Here is a 17,964-nt window from a genome sequence, read left to right as displayed (position 1 = left end):
TGTGTCTTGAAACGTATCCTGTTACTCTACATTATTTAAGATTCCATGGAGCTCGCTCAGATAGCTTGTAATATTATAATAATAACGATAGCTTATAATATAAAAATATTTTAGGCACAAATCTTCATTAAATGCAAGATTTACGTTTTCGGATCTACATAGGTAACATTAGTTTTAGATAGTATAAAAATTCCATGCCGTTAACACGGTTATCTCTTAATCTCTATGTATCTAGCTTCTAGAACATCTACGTTCGAAGATAATTCTCCACTCCCCAATTAAGGCTGATTACGATTCGGGCGGTTAACACGTAAATCCAATGTGGATAAATATTTGCACGACAGGTTGTAAAGCGTACGTGCCCCGGCCGATTAATAGCCCGGTACTGTTACTCGACCGCTTGTGTATGTCCGTTTAACATATCAATAAACCCTCAAAACAAATACATGTGTACGTCGCCTTAACAGAGCATTAAGGTTAACGTTTGAGCGCCCTTTACATGATATTATGAGTTATTAAATTATGATTACAATCGACCTTCGCTCGCCGAGTTGATCACGCGTGAATAATAGGATTTTTACTGGTATATCATTGAGATAAACTGCTACAAATGAAGCGTAAAAAATTGTGCTGATCATGCTGTAAACTTAAAAGTTACCTAATTTGTTACTGAATGTTTTTTATTTCAACTGTTATAGGTTCATATCACTGATACAGAAAGTGCATTAAATCCTGTTCCCAAATAGATAGACAAACAAATTGACGAATATATATACATAATATGGACGTTACGTAATTAAGCTTAAAAAGCAGCTTACAGTATCAGAATTATAAAGAAAATTTTAAATATTGCCTATGAATTCATTGATGACCTATAGAAAACATGTACATTAATACAAACCATAACCATGACACGAATCACCTTAATTTTAATCCTAAACTTTCATCCTTTAATACTTTAATCGTCCCATGGGGTTCTAAATAAAGCGGCTGAAGACTGAGCAAAATATTAAACGTATAATCTTTATATACAGGAATATTTAAAGAATTTCATTACGGTAAAACTTGTAGACCGGCGCCGGAATTCATTTCGTTTGAAATGTACAGACAGTACAAACACACAATAGATGATATTAAAGTTTCTTCTAGTCACTTCAAATTAAATTTTCTGCGATAGAAAATTTTTCTCGGAGATTCAAATAAAAATTTAAAAGCCGTACTACATGGAGTGTGTTATAAATTTTAAAACCTTTTAAGATTGTATCTCCGTAGTACGCTAAAAATTACATAGTGTTGTGAATCGTTTAGTACAGGAAAATAGTTTTATGTTTCTGATACGAGCATACCAAGAAATGTTTGTCGCATTTGCATTTAGCGTTAAAATTTGAATGCCAAGTAATTTTTTATTTGATTATAGATAAGATATCGTGTGCTAGCGATCTTTTGTGTTTATTACGGCTCACGGGAATAAAATGTTTGGAATGCGGCTGTGTGGATTCGTGACTTGGTTTAAAGTGAGCTTGTCGAGTAATGCGCGTCAATACCATGTCCAAGTATTTATGATAATAATGGTAACTACTACGATGTTATTACGCATTTATAATAACAACTAGATTTCCGCCCGCGGCTTCGCCCGCGTTTTCAAAGGAAAACCCGCATAGTTCCCGTTCCCGTGGGATTTCCGGGATAAAACCTATCCTATGTGTTAATCCAAGTTACCCTCTATATGTGTGCTAAATTTCATTGTAATCGGTTCAGTAGTTTTTACGTGAAAGAGTAACAAACATCCATACATCCATACATCCATACAAACTTTCGCCTTTATAATAGTATTAAGAAGATTAAGATATAATAAAGAAGTGTTTGTTACTTAATTGGTTCATTTTCCTAGTGCATTTGATGTGTGGGTTTAATATGAAGAAGCAACAATGTTCTCAAGGAAAATATAAAGTTCTACAGAGAAAATGTCTGGAGAAATATTACAGAGACGGAAATTCTCACTTCGCAGTAACATTGCTATGGATCGATTTGTTTTTGTGTTGGTTTTATTCAACAAAAGAGCGCTAGTCACAAAAGTCTAAATGCCCTCGTTGCGTTGGTTTAAAATCTTATCTTAATCCTTACAAACTAAACGAATATCCCTGTATTTCTGAAAAACATGAACTACAGCAAATTTCCAAATAATTTAATTTAACTTTACATAATATTATAAAAAAAACATCTAAATACCTATATTATATGTATATCAATAATTGTCTAGTCCTTCATAAAATATTATGAAGGCAATAAACAATCGGAATTCTTCATTAATTCCTTGATGACGAGATCACGTAACGCAGGACAATGTATTCACAACAGAACCGCAAATTAATAGCATACCTCAATAAAATTTGTTTCGCTTGTTTCATTATAAACCGCAGACGGAGTGGGTATGATGTTCACCCACTTGAAAAGTTATATTTTCAACAAGCATGAATGTTCCACGCATTAATGTTGGAAACTTGTTCGAGCCGAGCCTATAAATGTATGGAATTAATATATTTTCGTTTGCGTTTAATGAAAGAAAGGGAAACAAATGGGATTCGAGTAAATGCTAATTTATTTGCAATTACAGCTATCCGCGATTCCCTTTCACCGACAGGCTCTATAAAGATTTATATCTATTATTATAAGATATAAATCTTTATAGCAGCCGGATATTTATCTAAAGGACTAATTTCAAAGGCGTGTATAATAGTTTTGATATAATTATAAACACTCATTATGACATGGTTTGTTTTAAATAAATTTTTCATTTAATCTCGAATATAATATATTGTAACGAAAACGTTTAACTGCTATCAAAGTATTTAACATTTTAACACGTCTGAAAATATATTAATTATATCATTTAAACATAATTTGTAATTGACATCAGCTGTGATTAAGATCAACAAAAATTATATTAAAACTGATTCTAGGCGTTTAAACTCAAAGTTGTCTACAGATTGTATCTAGTTATCTATATAGGTAATTTTATCTAGAACATTATTATTTTTTCTTATGGTCATAAATAAATTCAAACCACAAACAAAAAACTAGTACTACTCGTTCTTATACATTTTATTATGTAGTAGATACCATACAGACCTGTTTTTTATGCACTCTCACTTCTTATATGTTATGTATGTAATAAAATTTGAGATAAACAAAATAAAGTACTGTAAGTATACAGCCGTTGTTCATATAATAACCTAAAGAAATATTTGCATCAGCCGTAGTGACATCATATTACGGATGATGAATGTTGTTGCCGGAGTCGTGACAAAGATTACATTAGCTTAGGTACATTACACAATAAATATATTTTATATTCCTATTAATTAATTGGTTCTAGAACGCAATCACGCAGATTATATTTAACTAGCAGATTTACTTCGCAGAGTCAACGACGAAGCTGGCTACAGAAAAGAAAGTTAATTAAAATTAAGCTTACGGGAATTTAATATCTTGGAACTATAATTAAGGGCTAAATTTCTTTGTGATAGATAATAGAAAAATAATTAAATTTTTACTTTCTTATTCCATACAGAATTTCTTTAGTTCTCCATTTCTTCCAAGAATCGATAAAAATATCATATTATTATATTTTTTTTCCGTTAATAGATATTTAGGTAATGTTTATCTTTTGAGACATGAGTGACAGCATAAACTTTACGTACGTTAACGAACTGTGTTTACGTTTTTTGTTGAAGTTTTACTTTATATGTACAACGAAGTAAATTACAACGAAAATTTACGTGTAATACTCGCCTTAAAACAAACTTCGGTTACCTTGGGGCACTCATACGTAGAAACTAGAAATGATAGCAACTCCAGTCCAATATTTACAACCTAACAATGGACTACTGTTTAAACATAAATAGTTGTTAACTCGTGACTGAAGCTAACCTTGTTATTTGATACACTATTGATAGATATGTAAGTTTTAAACACAAGGTTTTCCGCGGTTCTCTTTGTTATGTTCTTAATTATAGCTATTAAGTGTGAACATGTGAAAAAAAAATGTTGTGTGGTTTTATGAAACCACGGTAAAAGTGAAACTGTTCGAACGGTTCCGAACACTGCTTTGTGCAGCGCATGTCGCGTGTCGGTCGGCTGCCGGCCGCGATACACGCGACATGCGCTACACAGACCAAAAAGTTTGAGACGATGTAATAAAAGTTTCACTTTAAAACATAAAAATAAAATTAATTCACTAACATTAAATAATGTTTTATTTAAGAAAGATAAATGAGAAGATAAAGTAGGAGATTTGGCCTATCACTTACATGACAGCTAGTGAAAATGTTTCCAAAATCCTCCTCAAACATAGGCACATTCTTATATCGTTACCTAAGTACGTTTATTTAAAAATACCATTTTCATAAAATAGTAAGCTTAAAACTTAGGACACATTTAATCATCAAATTTGAATCAAAACTTCAGTACTCGATTCCGAGCCGAGAACTTCTGTAAAAATTAAACTTTTCAAACGGAATCGAAGCAGAGAGCGGTCGGTGGCTCGGTGCCGCCCGCGTTCATTTGAATTACGCCTCGCTCTGCCTTTTGTAGTCAACTTCATTTAGCGAACTTAAGAAGGACTCTTTTATTTTCCCTAGCGAAGAAGTTAAGAGATGCATTGTTGAATCGGTAACAAATTGCACGCCGTGATTACGTTAAGAACTTCCTTCAAATAGAAGTAAAATATAGATTGGAATTTAACAGTTGCCTTTCTTTCAATATTTTACAATCAAGGAACGTAGGGCGGGCGTTTAATTAATGTCTGTGCAAATAGCAAATTCTTTGTTCGTATTATAAGTTATTTCTTTTATTTGTGTTTTCCATCAGAGAATTAATATAAGACAGAAACTATAAGTACCTAAATATGATAAATTATAACTTGACAGCCAAATTATTGTAATGTAGAGTTTGTTAAAAGAGTTGTCATACCGAGGTTGCCATGTCATTGCAATTAATTTAGTATATAAAAAACATTAGTCAATGACATTTTACATAAATACATCTGAACTTGAGTTACGTACACGTTCTTGGGCTCTCCAAGTCTAAATAGTGTAATGTTGCCTATTATTTCATAATAGTTATGTATTTAGCTCAAACAGCGCTGTCACGTAGTGTCGAGTGGCAACAAGTGTTCACCAAACATCTCGTATGCAAGCTGGGTGCATGTGCAGCGTCTCAGCCTGTTTACATTTTTTAATATTTCATAGCGCAGTAACTTTTTTCGCTGGAAGAAGGTCAAGTGTCTATGCGTTTATGAAATAAGTTTTATATTGCGAAGAGAGTGAGGGTTTATGACTAGTTAGGTGTACGTATATGCAGTGTGCTATGTAAATTTTAATAAACTGTAATTAGAGCAGGTTCATCCATTACGAAAAATTGGATTGAAATGTTTTAGTTAGGATGTTTCTAAACATTTCTGTATAAATGAGGACTGAAATAAAACCCTTTGGAGTAAAGAATATGTTTAAAAGTATAATGTTTATTATTTCTTTCGCTCCTGTAAGTATAATCGAAAATATGTAGCTGTTTCTATAACAAAATAATTGAAAATAAAAATGGACCATTTATAAAGTATATCCCGAGCGCTGTATTTTTCATTATTTTTCACTCCTCTGTGGAGAGGTCAATGCTCTTTACCCTACTACGAACGACAAAATATACGGTTCAAATGAGACAAAGTAAATGGCGTAGAATAGAAGTTAAGTTCATCATGTCATGTCATAAGGGTTATACCCTTGAGATAAATCGGTTTTGAACGTGTCTTTTCAGCGCATATTGTTGTACTTTACAACCGACTTCTATAAAGGAGCAGGTTCTCAATTTGACTGTTTTTTTTAGATTTGCTACCTTAAAACTTTCAACTAGGTATATTATTAATTTCGATTTTGATGATCTTTTTTTTTGGCAAATTTGAGGGCGGGATTTTAGTCAAAAAGTTATTGTATATTAACTTAGTAATCTATAATAAAAAGTTTTAATACGAAACTGTATCAAAGGTAACAACTACATTTACTTAGTTATTTTTAGTCAAATACTGTTCATTTGGACTGTCCAAATCAAAAGACAAAAACCTTTACATGAAAAACACAAGTAGAAATAAAAACGTAATATGATTCGGCTTCTGTTCATTTTATAAGAAGTGTGACAAAAATATTGACCGCGTGCGTAAGACATTAGGAAGACGCAAGCGAAGGGTGGGCGCGTCACGAAGTCTGCCCGAGGCAATTTTGTACCAAATGTCGTTCTACGTGCCTTACAAATAAAGAGGATAGAATGGAGTTGCCCGGATAACTTTAGGATCTGTTAGCTCGCAATAAGGGCTCTGGAAGGAACAAAATTATCCATGCTAATATTCCACTTATTATACGTCCGTTTCAATTGGGTTATGCAATTTTGCTAAAGGGTTTGTGCGGATAAATTGGATTGGTAATGATCACTATCAGAGGGGTGGAGTTGCTCCGTGTCGTTTGAAAGGTGTTGACGTTTTTAATGGTAAGGTAATATGAGAATTCTAATTATTGTTAGCTTGTTTGTTATGACTTACGAGTACGTATTCTATTGTCGAGAAAGAATTAAGATTTTTTTTCAAATGAAAATATTATAATACTTGTGTGTAATTAGTGAAAACTGTATCAAATCGGTTGAAAATTTTCGGAAAAAAAATCGCAAACAAATAGATACAAAATCTAAAATCAGAACTTAAACGTTTATGTATTTAACAAGATTAGCTGTTTTAGAAGTGCTTTTAAATCGTCAAAACACTTAATTAACGTTTACCACTATTCTAATTCTAATGTATTTGAGTTCTATTACTTGAGTAAATAGTACGTTATAATAGTTTTTCTCATAGCTACCTAATACTTATCAGTCCGTACACAGACAGCGTATAATTAATTAATTACCTATATGTACCTATACTATATGATGATGATAATAACATTCATATCCCATTACAATTAATGCTAATTTGTCGCAACGCCCAAATGATGCTGCAAGATAGAGCCATTATGATTACCCCTAAAGCCGCGACAAAAACTTGGGAAATTCAGGCAATCAATCTTTTTTTATTCTTTTCCTAGTTAATTATTCTAAGTGCGCATCTATTCTCACCCCTATTTGAATTGAAATGCTCCCCCAAGATTTACGCATCTCGCGCAATAACCAGCCTACGACATAGGGCATTGGTATTTTAAAACGTTCGCTTGATTCTCGTGAAATATATCTTTTTGTCCGCCCCAACGGAGAAGCGATATATTTCAGTCATCGTCTAGAATTGAACGAGCCAAACGTGAAGATTGAGACAGATACCTCTAGTGTGTTTCGTTTCAATTTTATAAACGCTTGAGAGTGAAATAGACAAGAACAACGTCTTCTACATGCTTACTTATTAAGTTTCTAATTATATTTTGTTTATGATATATGATAGATAATGTAAGTGAGGCGTAAATTATTTAATATGAGAGCATACATTTCAATTTGTACCTAAATCACAGAATGGTTTTATGGAGCTACGCTACTGACATTTCCAAAGCGGTAGCGTATGGCTCGGCTAATTTAAAACGTATCCTGGACGCTGTTTTATGGTTTAGTAATAAAAAATCACGCTCAATAAAATACACAAGATAAAATATCACGTTTGTTCGAAGATCTCGTATGCGTACACGTAGGCAGTTTTAAGTTCACAAGATCGTAAAAAACATTAGCACGTAGTCGGGCCTAACACGCGCCAAGCCAGCGATATTGGGGTAAAAGGGAAAATGCATTGGCTTTTTGTAATGCGGCAATAACCTCTGGATTACGACGAGGGAATCTGACATTTTGTGCCGTAGACCTGTCGTATTTATGTCCCTTAACGTGTTAACTACACTTCTAGAACCCAGAATTCGTTTTATAGCATTGTATGTAATATTTCTTATATTATTATGGTCGGAGTACCTTAAAATAATGAGATGAGGTTTAGGAACGAAGCCATTAAACCAGTTTAAGCAGTTCTTATTTTAATATGCATAGTAAATAAAATCCTGTAGTAAATAAATTATAATAAAACTAGTTTTTGAAATATGTAAATTTTATACACGCTTAGTCAAGAGTTCAGCTTGCTATCTATAGAGTATCTCGGAAGCCTGTCCGAACGAATATTGGTAGCCGCATATAATTTTGGTAATTACACATCTAGGTTTCGAAGAAGTGGCTCAAGCAGCATTTACAAAGGAATGTGGTGCCGTGAGTGTCGGCACTTTGCCACACCTTGGCGAGGTTACCAGCATCCTTGAAAGGCCACATTCCTACGCCGACGTCTATTTACGGTCTAAGCCCTCATTTTCTTTACGATTGCTAACTACTACCAACTTCTCTGCCAACATACACTAGTTACATAAAAATGTTCATTTTATACCAAAATGGTAATTTTAATCAATTTAAACATGGGGCGTTTTAAAATTCCTTTTTTTGTTGTTCGCGTTGAATAATTTATGAATTCTTATAGTATTACATAACGCTTCTAACAAGAATGCAAGGATACCATTTAAATTAACTATTCAGATGTAAATCGTGAATAAATATTCACAAATGGTTCGTAAATAATGTTTTAATAGAGAAAGATAATATTTTACCTAGTTGACAATAGTGCCGCCTACACTTGAAAGTTTAAAGAATACACCGATATATTCCGCAAGCGTATTTTAAAATGTCGCCTTTAGATTTAAAAGCACCCGCGGCACCTCAGTAACGACTGTCTATAAAAAGTAGATAGAGTACGGAAATATATGGTTATCGTTATGTAGCTTTATTCTTTTGTTACTTTTGCTGTGCTCATGTCAGATTAAATTTAGACAATACACAATTTTAAACGTTAAGCTTATAAATGTATGTTGAAAATAATATACAATACTAGAGTCATTTTTCCTAACACCAGCTCTCGATAGTCACCACAAATAAAGTCTTTAGGAATTAACAACTTGAAAAGTTTGGATTGGCACGATAATGTATAAGACGAGTTCACTAAACTAGCATATTGAGCGCAAAAAGCTTCAAAAGATAATTACTGCGTGCTTTCTGCAGATTTGCTTTAATTTCGAAAACATTGAAGAAAAGATATGCATTTGATAGAAATCCTTGGCGTTAATTGAATTATCCCCAGTTCTTTCTGTTAGATTTTAGAGGAAAACCTATTCTTGGTCAACATAATATTATTGTTATAGGCATATTTTTGCTGTATCTATGCTTCATAAACACAAAGTTCCTACTCCGAATTACGTTTTACGTCCAAAGGACTATCGTCATATTACATCTAAAATGACGTGCCACACGAAGCGGTGACCGCGATTTATTTGTTTTAGCTTGAGCGTCCCAACCTAATCTTATAATAGAGTGCGGTCCTGGCAATAACAGTCTGTATAAGATCAAATATAGTAGGCATTTTTGGCACAGTAAACAAAATTCTTATTTGTTCCAGAATATCCTGGATAAATTCAATCCAGGTGCCCGGCAGATGATTACTGCTGGGAAGGCGTATTTGAAAGCTTTACATGGTAAGTGATTTTTTCTTTTTTAATACATATATTACGCATCGAATAAGTTTTAATATAAAAGTTCAATCATCATCAATCGTATGTTTGTTCATAATTACCTGCTTAATGTGAATATTCCTTTTTATATACCTAATGAAGTAATGAGTGGTTAATTATTATCTTCTATTCAGTTCTAATATGTCTGTAATGTCTACATAGCATTCAGAGTACATTTGGTATTTATATTAACATAACAATTACTTATTCATATTTTTGTGTGAGTCTCTTTGATCCACTTAATCTCATTGGCAAGAGCTAATGTTATGAGTAACTTTATCTTATATTTAGGAAAACGTAAATAATTGTTGCCAAAAAAAAATCACGGAATGATTGATGTCCTAATTTTATAATATTAATAGATTATTACAGAGGTATTGAACAGTAAATAAGTTAATTAGATTTTAATGCGATCCAGTGCCTACTTACTTTCGGGTACTTCCATTATTATTGTTGAATGGAATTTCCATTAAAATATGTATTAATTATTGAATTTTTAAGTAGGCTCTCAGAAATTTATTATTTCAGTTATATTGAAATATAATAACAAACTTTTGAAAGTAGATACATATTATTCCAGGCTGACATTGATAAAGATAAAAGTCCACGCTTTATACGTTACATAATAACATTTAACAAATTCTCATTTAATTACATTGCATCCAATTCATATTTTGAGAGTAAAATAATATTTTAAAGCAGCCTTTCATAAGTTTTAAATATTTTTAACTCTGAACGTTTTTTCTATGATGAATAGTATCATTAAGACATAATAAATCTGGGTTATTTTTCATTTTAATGCTGTACATATCTCGGTAATGACGACCAACTTAGTCTTTTCACTTCTATTGCCTATAACAGAATGTAATACGGCACTGAATACTAATGATCATAACATATATTATGTACTCAATTCATAATTAGATAAAAGTTTATAGAATGTCATACGGATCTCATTTGGTTCAAAGGACTACGATTTCGTACCCTAATAGGTATCAAATAAGTATGTAGAATAAAAGATCACGTAATGATATCAACGTACATTACACACGACGATATTAAATACTTCGGTTTCCCTATTCCGAAACAATGCACATACAAAAATAGCATCGAACCATTACTTCGGCCGTATTCAGTGAGGACGAAAATAATTAATTTATATATAACGCGCCAAATGGGTGCATCTACATGCGAAACCTCAGTGTAGTGCGCTTGTTTGGCTGTGAAACTGGGGCATAGGTTGTGCCAAATTGTCTCCGTTGGCTTATCTAGAGTATAATGCCCGACGCTAGACGCAATAAAGTTGAGCGTTGTGTAATACGATGAATGTCTTGTTTACTCACTATTAAAAGCTATATTACAATTTAATTGTGTCAAGACACATTTTTATTCCCATAAATAATAGCTACCGCTCCAATTTTAACCATTTATGGCATAAGAGCAAAGTTCAAATTTGTTATGACGGAAATTAATGTTTCTTCCAACCAGTTTTAATTAGGGCAAGGCGAGGTAACATACTTGCTCTTATTATGCGCTATTATGCATATTTTTGATAGTAAATGTATATTTGCAATCGATTTGCATAACAAGGATGAAAGGATATAGACATCCTTTATTACTCAACGGAATTTAGCAGACATTTTTAGTGTTTTGTCATTGAGAAATCGGCATGACTATAAAAGTGAAGTGCCCATAAAATATTGAAGGACATTTTGTCCTCCGTCGACATAATGACATATAAAAAACAATCCCAACAAGCAGTTTAAAGAAATCACACCATAAAGAATCAGATAGGAAACAAACTGTTTTTGATTAAAGTTCTATGGTATCAAAAATCTTTATAGTTATATTTTCTCTATATTTTATATTTCTCTTCTTTTTCTTGAAATGAAAAACTCTTTACGGTAGAAAATAGAAATATACTTTGTTACATGGTTTGAGATAGCTTATAATAGAGATGTATAAAGGGCGGCTTTATCGCTTGTTAACGATTTCTTCCAAGCAACACGATGTAGAGTCGCTATCCTACCATTTTTTTTAATTTATCTTAAGATAAACAAACGTAAATATACATAAAATATCTATCTAATTCTTTTAATCTTTTATAAATATAAATAATTGAAATGATTTATGATTTTAAAACACTTAATTTTTCTCACAGGCGCAGCCGCAGCATCTCGTATGTATGTAGATGCGGTGGGCAAGCTGGGGCGACAGGCACAGCAAGGCACTTGGGGAGGCTGTGCTGATATAGGTAAGTACATATTATCAGACTAATTACACACTTATTTTACTAAATATAGGATCCAATATTCTATATTATATTTACTTAAGATTGGCAATGAGGCTTGTATTTTAAATTGAATGATAAGGATGATGCTGTTATAGTAAATATTAGTAGGAGACAAGTAAATGACTGACTACATCATTTATGCAAACAATTAGGTAATCGAATGTATGATGTACGCAAAAACATAATCTAATATTCTAGAAACTAGAGCCGATACTATAAAAATATCAATTTATGAAACGACGTGTAGAATTTTGGATATGGATAATATTTGTTAAATTTTAATGTTTGTTTTGATGATTATGTAAAGTAATTTCTATAATTTTAGAAAATATTTAATAAGTTAGAGCTTGTTATCTTTTTTGCAATATCTACTTGATATTACGTCACAGTTAAAATATATAACACAGAGTATTTCGTTATTAACATAAATATAACAACGAAATAGCGTGAAATTAAATTTAACGCAACTCTTAAAAAACTGGTCGTATCCGGGATGAAAGAAGGCTAATAAAATTCAATAAGGTGTGTGATAAATCATAAAAAATGTTGTGAATGCTTCGTTAACAGGTTTATAAAACTGTTTACTTGAGAACTAAAAAAAATCTAATAGCAACGACTTTCACAGGAACCGCTCTTATGAAGGTCGTCGAGGTGTACCGGGAAATTCAAGACCAACAAATGAATATCGTAAGTATTTTTATAACAAAGAAAACTTAATAACATATAATAAATGAGGAAATCAATCAAATAACTGAATATAGATAACTATATGTCATAAGACATTAATATATTCTCGATCATTATGTATAAATCATATTTCAATAGAAAAATAATTCATATAATATATACGATACTTAATTCGACCATAAATATTTTGAAATTCAAGTGATTTATGAAAATAATTACAGTATTGACATTCGCGTTTAATTCAGACGGCGACAAACAATTTTTCTCATAAAGCATCTGTCGTAAAAAACTTTTTCATTTCCGCGAAGGCGATAATCTTTAATTTGTTTGTTTGTTACAGCTGAAGGCGTTCTACGTGGATTTACTTGTTCCCCTGGAAACTAATCTCGAGAAAGATACGAAAGTAGTACAGGTCGGTCAATAAGATGGTTCCGTTCATAATCTTTTATGGCAACGTGTTTCCGAATTGTCTACAGGATAAGCGAAACAGGCAAACTTCTGACAACCTATGGATTCTTTATCCGATAGACACAAATCCTATTACACGTGATGGTTGAATAACATTGTGATATAATAATATCTGTTTTCTCGTGCCTGATTTCACAAGTGTTTTTCTTTAAGCTTTTGTATCAAATGTTCGTATTCAATTTTGTTTCTTGATTTTAGTTAGCGGATTCAAATTGTAATTTAAAATTGTATAGTCGTTTTTTAAATCTTCACTTTGATATTGTTTTTCACGTAATAACTTTTTATTTTTAGTCTGAACAGAAAAGGTTTCTACAACAACACAAGCTGCGTTCAGAAAGTTACAGTAAAGCCGCTGCAACAATTAAAAAACAAAGAAAAAAGAAAACAAACGCGACTAAGGTCGGCTCGGCTATGGATAAAGAAATGAAGGTAAACCATTATAATTAAAAATGTCTTTCAATCTGGGTGATATTTATTTTTTTGTCATTTCTTTTATTTAAAATGACAAGGATTTTATTTCAGGTAACGGAGAACACGACTCGAATTAAAATAATCTAATTTAATTGGGAATAATTATATATTTAAAACATGTTTCATTCGACAGTTTATTGAAAATTTCTCATATGTTATTTAAATATAATGAATATTTAATAATTTTTGAGAATTACATCATCACCACAAATTGATTTTGAAAATATTAATTTGAATATGTTTAATATAATTGCATTAACTGAATGTATTCATTGATTCACTATTTCCCTGCAATTTAATTTTTATTTAATATTCACGCTCAGTAGATTCTCATTTATAAATAAATTGAAATCTAAATGGGCGGTAAATCACCAGCTTCGTTAAATATTCAATCCTTGATGAGAACAGATTTATATAAACTAACTAGTGGTCCGCCCCGGCTTCGCCCGTGGTACCTACATGTTTAAACTATCCTATCTCTCAAGTTGGATCGAACTGCACATGATGTGCGAATTTTATTATAATCGGTTAAGTGGTTTAGGAGTCCATTGAGGACAAACATTGTGACACGAGATTTATATATATATATATTAAGATAAGATATAGTAGCAATCGAAAATTAAGAAAGAAAGAAAATACGTTTAATCACAAATACTTTTACAAAATTTTCACTTATAACCAAACACAAGATTAACAAGAGATATTTTAATGTACTAAATGTTTCAGAGCATGCAAATATTGGAAGAGGAAAAAACAAAGTTGGATGCATTTTGTGAGCAAAGTTTAAAGAACGTAAGTATTTCAGAGAGATTTGTATTCTAAACAAATAACTTTTGTGATAGTATCGTTGCGTCTAGCCGAAGTTGAGACTCGGTTGTTTGTACTGCCAAGCTATATGGGATCTCTTTCCGTTTAGAAATAGGACAATCATGCACAATTTTTACTCTAAAATGCAGTATCGAAAACCATATTGAACCATAGGAACATACATAAAATATTTTATATTAATGGACATACACAATTTACTTAATAAAAAAAACTAATTGCATGACATTCTGTGTGCGAAAGACCTACATCCTTTTAAGATACAATACTACCCTATTCATAAAGGATAAACTAGCTAAATATAACATTTGAACATATTATTCAACTCCCACAGTCATACAAGCTTACAGCATTAAAACGTTACTCATAAATAAATAAATAAATAAAGCCTTTATTAACAATCCAAATGTTACATTTCTTCTTAAAAACTACTTAAGTAATATTAAACATGTAAGTTTATGAAAGCAACATCATATTTAAATATTATTTTTTGCATTAGACACCGGTTTTATGATTGTCTTGCTCTTTGGCATAGGCCTCCCCAAGAATTCTCCACATCGATCTATTTCTTGCTATCCTCGTCCAGCATGGTCCCGTTAAAACGTTACTCATACAGAACATCAAATCTTCTATTCTTCTTGTAATGGGATAAAATATGAGATATATGAGATTGGGATTGAGATAAAGAGATATTTATTTCTTAACTATATTGGGATTAGATGAGATTGAGTTTTATGACGCACCGGGCGGAGCTCCACTCCGCCCGGTGCGGAATCCGATGGCGAACTGAACTTATTGTGTGGTAAAATAATAATTAATATACATTATAATAGAATATGCAATATCGACACATTGCATTACGGGAACATGTATTGTCTGTACGATTAGGTAATCGTACACTTCTATTTTAGGCAATGACTCAAGAGCGTCGTCGCTATGGTTTTGTTCTGGAACGTCAATGCTCGCTAGCGAAACACTGGCTGGCTTACCATACAGCTGGCGCCAACGCGTACACTACTGGCTTGGAAGAGTGGCTAGAAGTTTCCAGAACTAGGGAGTTCCTGCCGCCGAATGTTGAAGCTATGTTCGTTAGCAGAATGCGGGTAGGTTACAAACTTAATAACATTATATTTAAACGAGTAAGAAGATATTTTACCTATTTATGAATATAATCATTCGTCAATTATTATTTTTAGTAAGAGTAGTAGGTACGTCCGACTTAATAATTAAAGAAACAAGCTAATGATTATTTTACCAGATGAAATAAGTTTGTGATACTAAGTTTATATTATTAACTCACTGAAACTTCTGTATAAGTACGTTTTTATCTCCCGAAAACGGGTCCTTTTCTTGAAAAGAAAAAAAGTAATTCTGTTTTTAATTTAAAATGAAGGATTATAAAAGGAATGGCACAGCATTAACTTTATTTTTTGGAACGTAAAAGTTTGCGAGCACGCATTTTAATACTTCATTGGCCATTGTATTCGATATGGTTATTTGAGTTTTGTATTTTGCATGTTGACCATGTTGTCCATAAAACACTTATGAGATTTTACAATATTGCCAGCGATGTATTGGTCACAATCATCTCGGATGTAGGATACTAGAAACCGTTGATTTTATTTCCTTCTATGGCGTCAAGTTCGTGTTATTCCCGAGATATTTACAAAGATTAACATTTTAGCAATTCATGTATTATCCTGTAATACATATATTATTTAAGCAAAGTTTTTAATATATTTTGACTCACGAAACTAGTTCTATTTCAATACTTTTATTATATTTTTCTTTATTACATTTTTGTTTTCCCTTCGATAGATTATTCCGCTGAAATATTATTTGGGTTAATTAAGTGTCCAAATAAGAAATTGGATACAAACTAAACATCTGAGCATCACTTAAGTTGAAGAAAATAGACTGAAGAAAATGAATGGACTCACTGAGGCTTTTTAGAAATCGCGTATCCTGTAGATATATTTTTATAAGTTAAACATTCTTAAACTAAGCATTGTTAAGCAATATATATACGCTATAGTTAAGCAATATATATATATATATATATACGTTCTGTTTTATCTACTCTCATAAAAGATAATTGTAAATTATAATTTAACATAAGTTTTAGGTCTTTAATAAATTGTGAACCCTGGCAGGAGTAGATATATTTATGAGCGTTGTTTTTTTTAAAGTAACCGATTTAAATACCAATCCATCTAGTATTCAGAATTCTTAAGTTCTGAGACTTAGATTAGTGCCTATTTATGACACACGAGTAATTGTGCTTCGCTAATGAACAAACTTCGACCACAAATATCTTTATCTGAATATTACGTTCGCAGCAAGTCTCATTCTGGGCAGACGAAGACGTATACGCCAGCCCGCGGAACGGGGACGACGACGACCGCGCGTCCGTTGGTTCAGCCTTGCGCAAAACGAGATCGGTCGACGCGTCGTGCCTTGACGTGCGATCTATCGGGGACTTAGGTTCCCCCAGTCAGGGTATCTCTAGAGCGAAATCCGATTTGAATCTGCAAGCGAGCTTACACGCTTCCGAACAAGGTAAGATATGCGACAATTCGATTTTGCTCTTTTCGTGTGAACGAAGCGTTGTACTCAGCGTTTGCAGTCTGTATTGTTAGATTATGTGTGTTTATTGTAATCTTCCCTATAATATTTAGAGTTAATAAGCATTAATATTAATTTTAATAACTATTAGGTATAAACCTCATTACATACATTATAGCACTACATTATAGCACAGGAAATGAGGTTTATAAACCTCATTTCCTGTGCTATTTCCTTATTGTTCAGTGTCTTACTTTAATCAGTTGTGTAATTAATCCATTCTAATATCATAATGCCAAAGCATGTCTGTCCGATTTATTTACTCGAATAGACCCTGGTAAATAAAATAATTGACCCTGGCAAAAAAGAACAATGCTTTTCTTACATTAATGCTTTCAAATAGTTATCCTACCGCGTGGAAATAATACGTAAAAGTTTTTGCCTATATTTTGCCTACTTTTGACGAATTTTTAACCTTCTCAGGTACAGACTCACGCACCAGTACTCGACCGACGTCACTGGCGCCACCAACTTGCACGTCTCGTGACCCTCCGCTCGCCAGGGCTCTATACGCATACGCAGCGGCTGGTGACAATCAGCTCAGCTTCCAGCAAGGGGACATGCTGGCACTGCTGGGAGACAGAACTAAAGGATGGCAATATGGGGAAAATCTGCGCACACATAGCGCGGGTTGGTTCCCTCTGGCTTATACTGAACCGATCATAAATGATGAAGTTATGTGAGTATTTTGGAGTAATTTAAACTAGAAATAAATTATTGTGTTAAAGATAATGATTGTTTTCAAAGACAAAACTAATAATTTCTCTTGAAGCCAATTTTTAAATAGCATAACAATTTTAATAATTTAGGGCCGATTTTTCAATCCCGAGATAAACAGTCTAATATCTACCCCTCGAATAGATTTATTCAATTATTTATCTAACTCATAACGGCTCGCCTATTTTTCAATCGTGATTTATTTGATGAACAACTATCTGACCAAATATTTCCATATTGGCAGCTCTGCTCTCGGAGTGGCGAAACAAA

At 32.5% G+C, this 17,964-nt stretch overlaps 2 protein-coding genes across 6 annotated transcripts in view; both read left to right on the top strand.

The window, feature by feature from the left end:
* LOC149486596 (uncharacterized) overlaps nt 1-17,964 on the top strand; it is a 275,063-nt gene that overhangs the window by 220,659 nt on the left and 36,440 nt on the right. The gene's annotated exons all lie outside the window — the stretch shown is intronic.
* Nucleotides 1-17,964, top strand: part of IRSp53 (Insulin receptor substrate 53 kDa) — a 132,355-nt gene that overhangs the window by 109,368 nt on the left and 5,023 nt on the right. For all 5 annotated transcript variants that reach the window (XM_089698260.1, XM_089698261.1, XM_089698258.1 and 2 more), the window contains 9 exons: nt 9,497-9,572; nt 11,770-11,862; nt 12,527-12,588; nt 12,929-13,000; nt 13,348-13,485; nt 14,254-14,319; nt 15,264-15,455; nt 16,692-16,911; nt 17,401-17,656. In XM_089698260.1, the coding sequence (XP_089554386.1) occupies nt 9,497-9,572; nt 11,770-11,862; nt 12,527-12,588; nt 12,929-13,000; nt 13,348-13,485; nt 14,254-14,319; nt 15,264-15,455; nt 16,692-16,911; nt 17,401-17,656 (1,175 nt within the window). The remainder of the gene's footprint in view (nt 1-9,496; nt 9,573-11,769; nt 11,863-12,526; nt 12,589-12,928; nt 13,001-13,347; nt 13,486-14,253; nt 14,320-15,263; nt 15,456-16,691; nt 16,912-17,400; nt 17,657-17,964) is intronic.

This window comes from Colias philodice, chromosome 8, assembly GCF_061535455.1.
Source record: "Colias philodice isolate Cphi_HAF_F1 chromosome 8, ilColPhil1 Martin Lab GWU primary, whole genome shotgun sequence".
Classification (NCBI taxonomy): Eukaryota; Metazoa; Arthropoda; class Insecta; order Lepidoptera; family Pieridae; genus Colias; species Colias philodice.
Note: the sequence above shows the minus strand (reverse complement) of the source record. Positions and strands in the feature narration are given on the sequence as shown.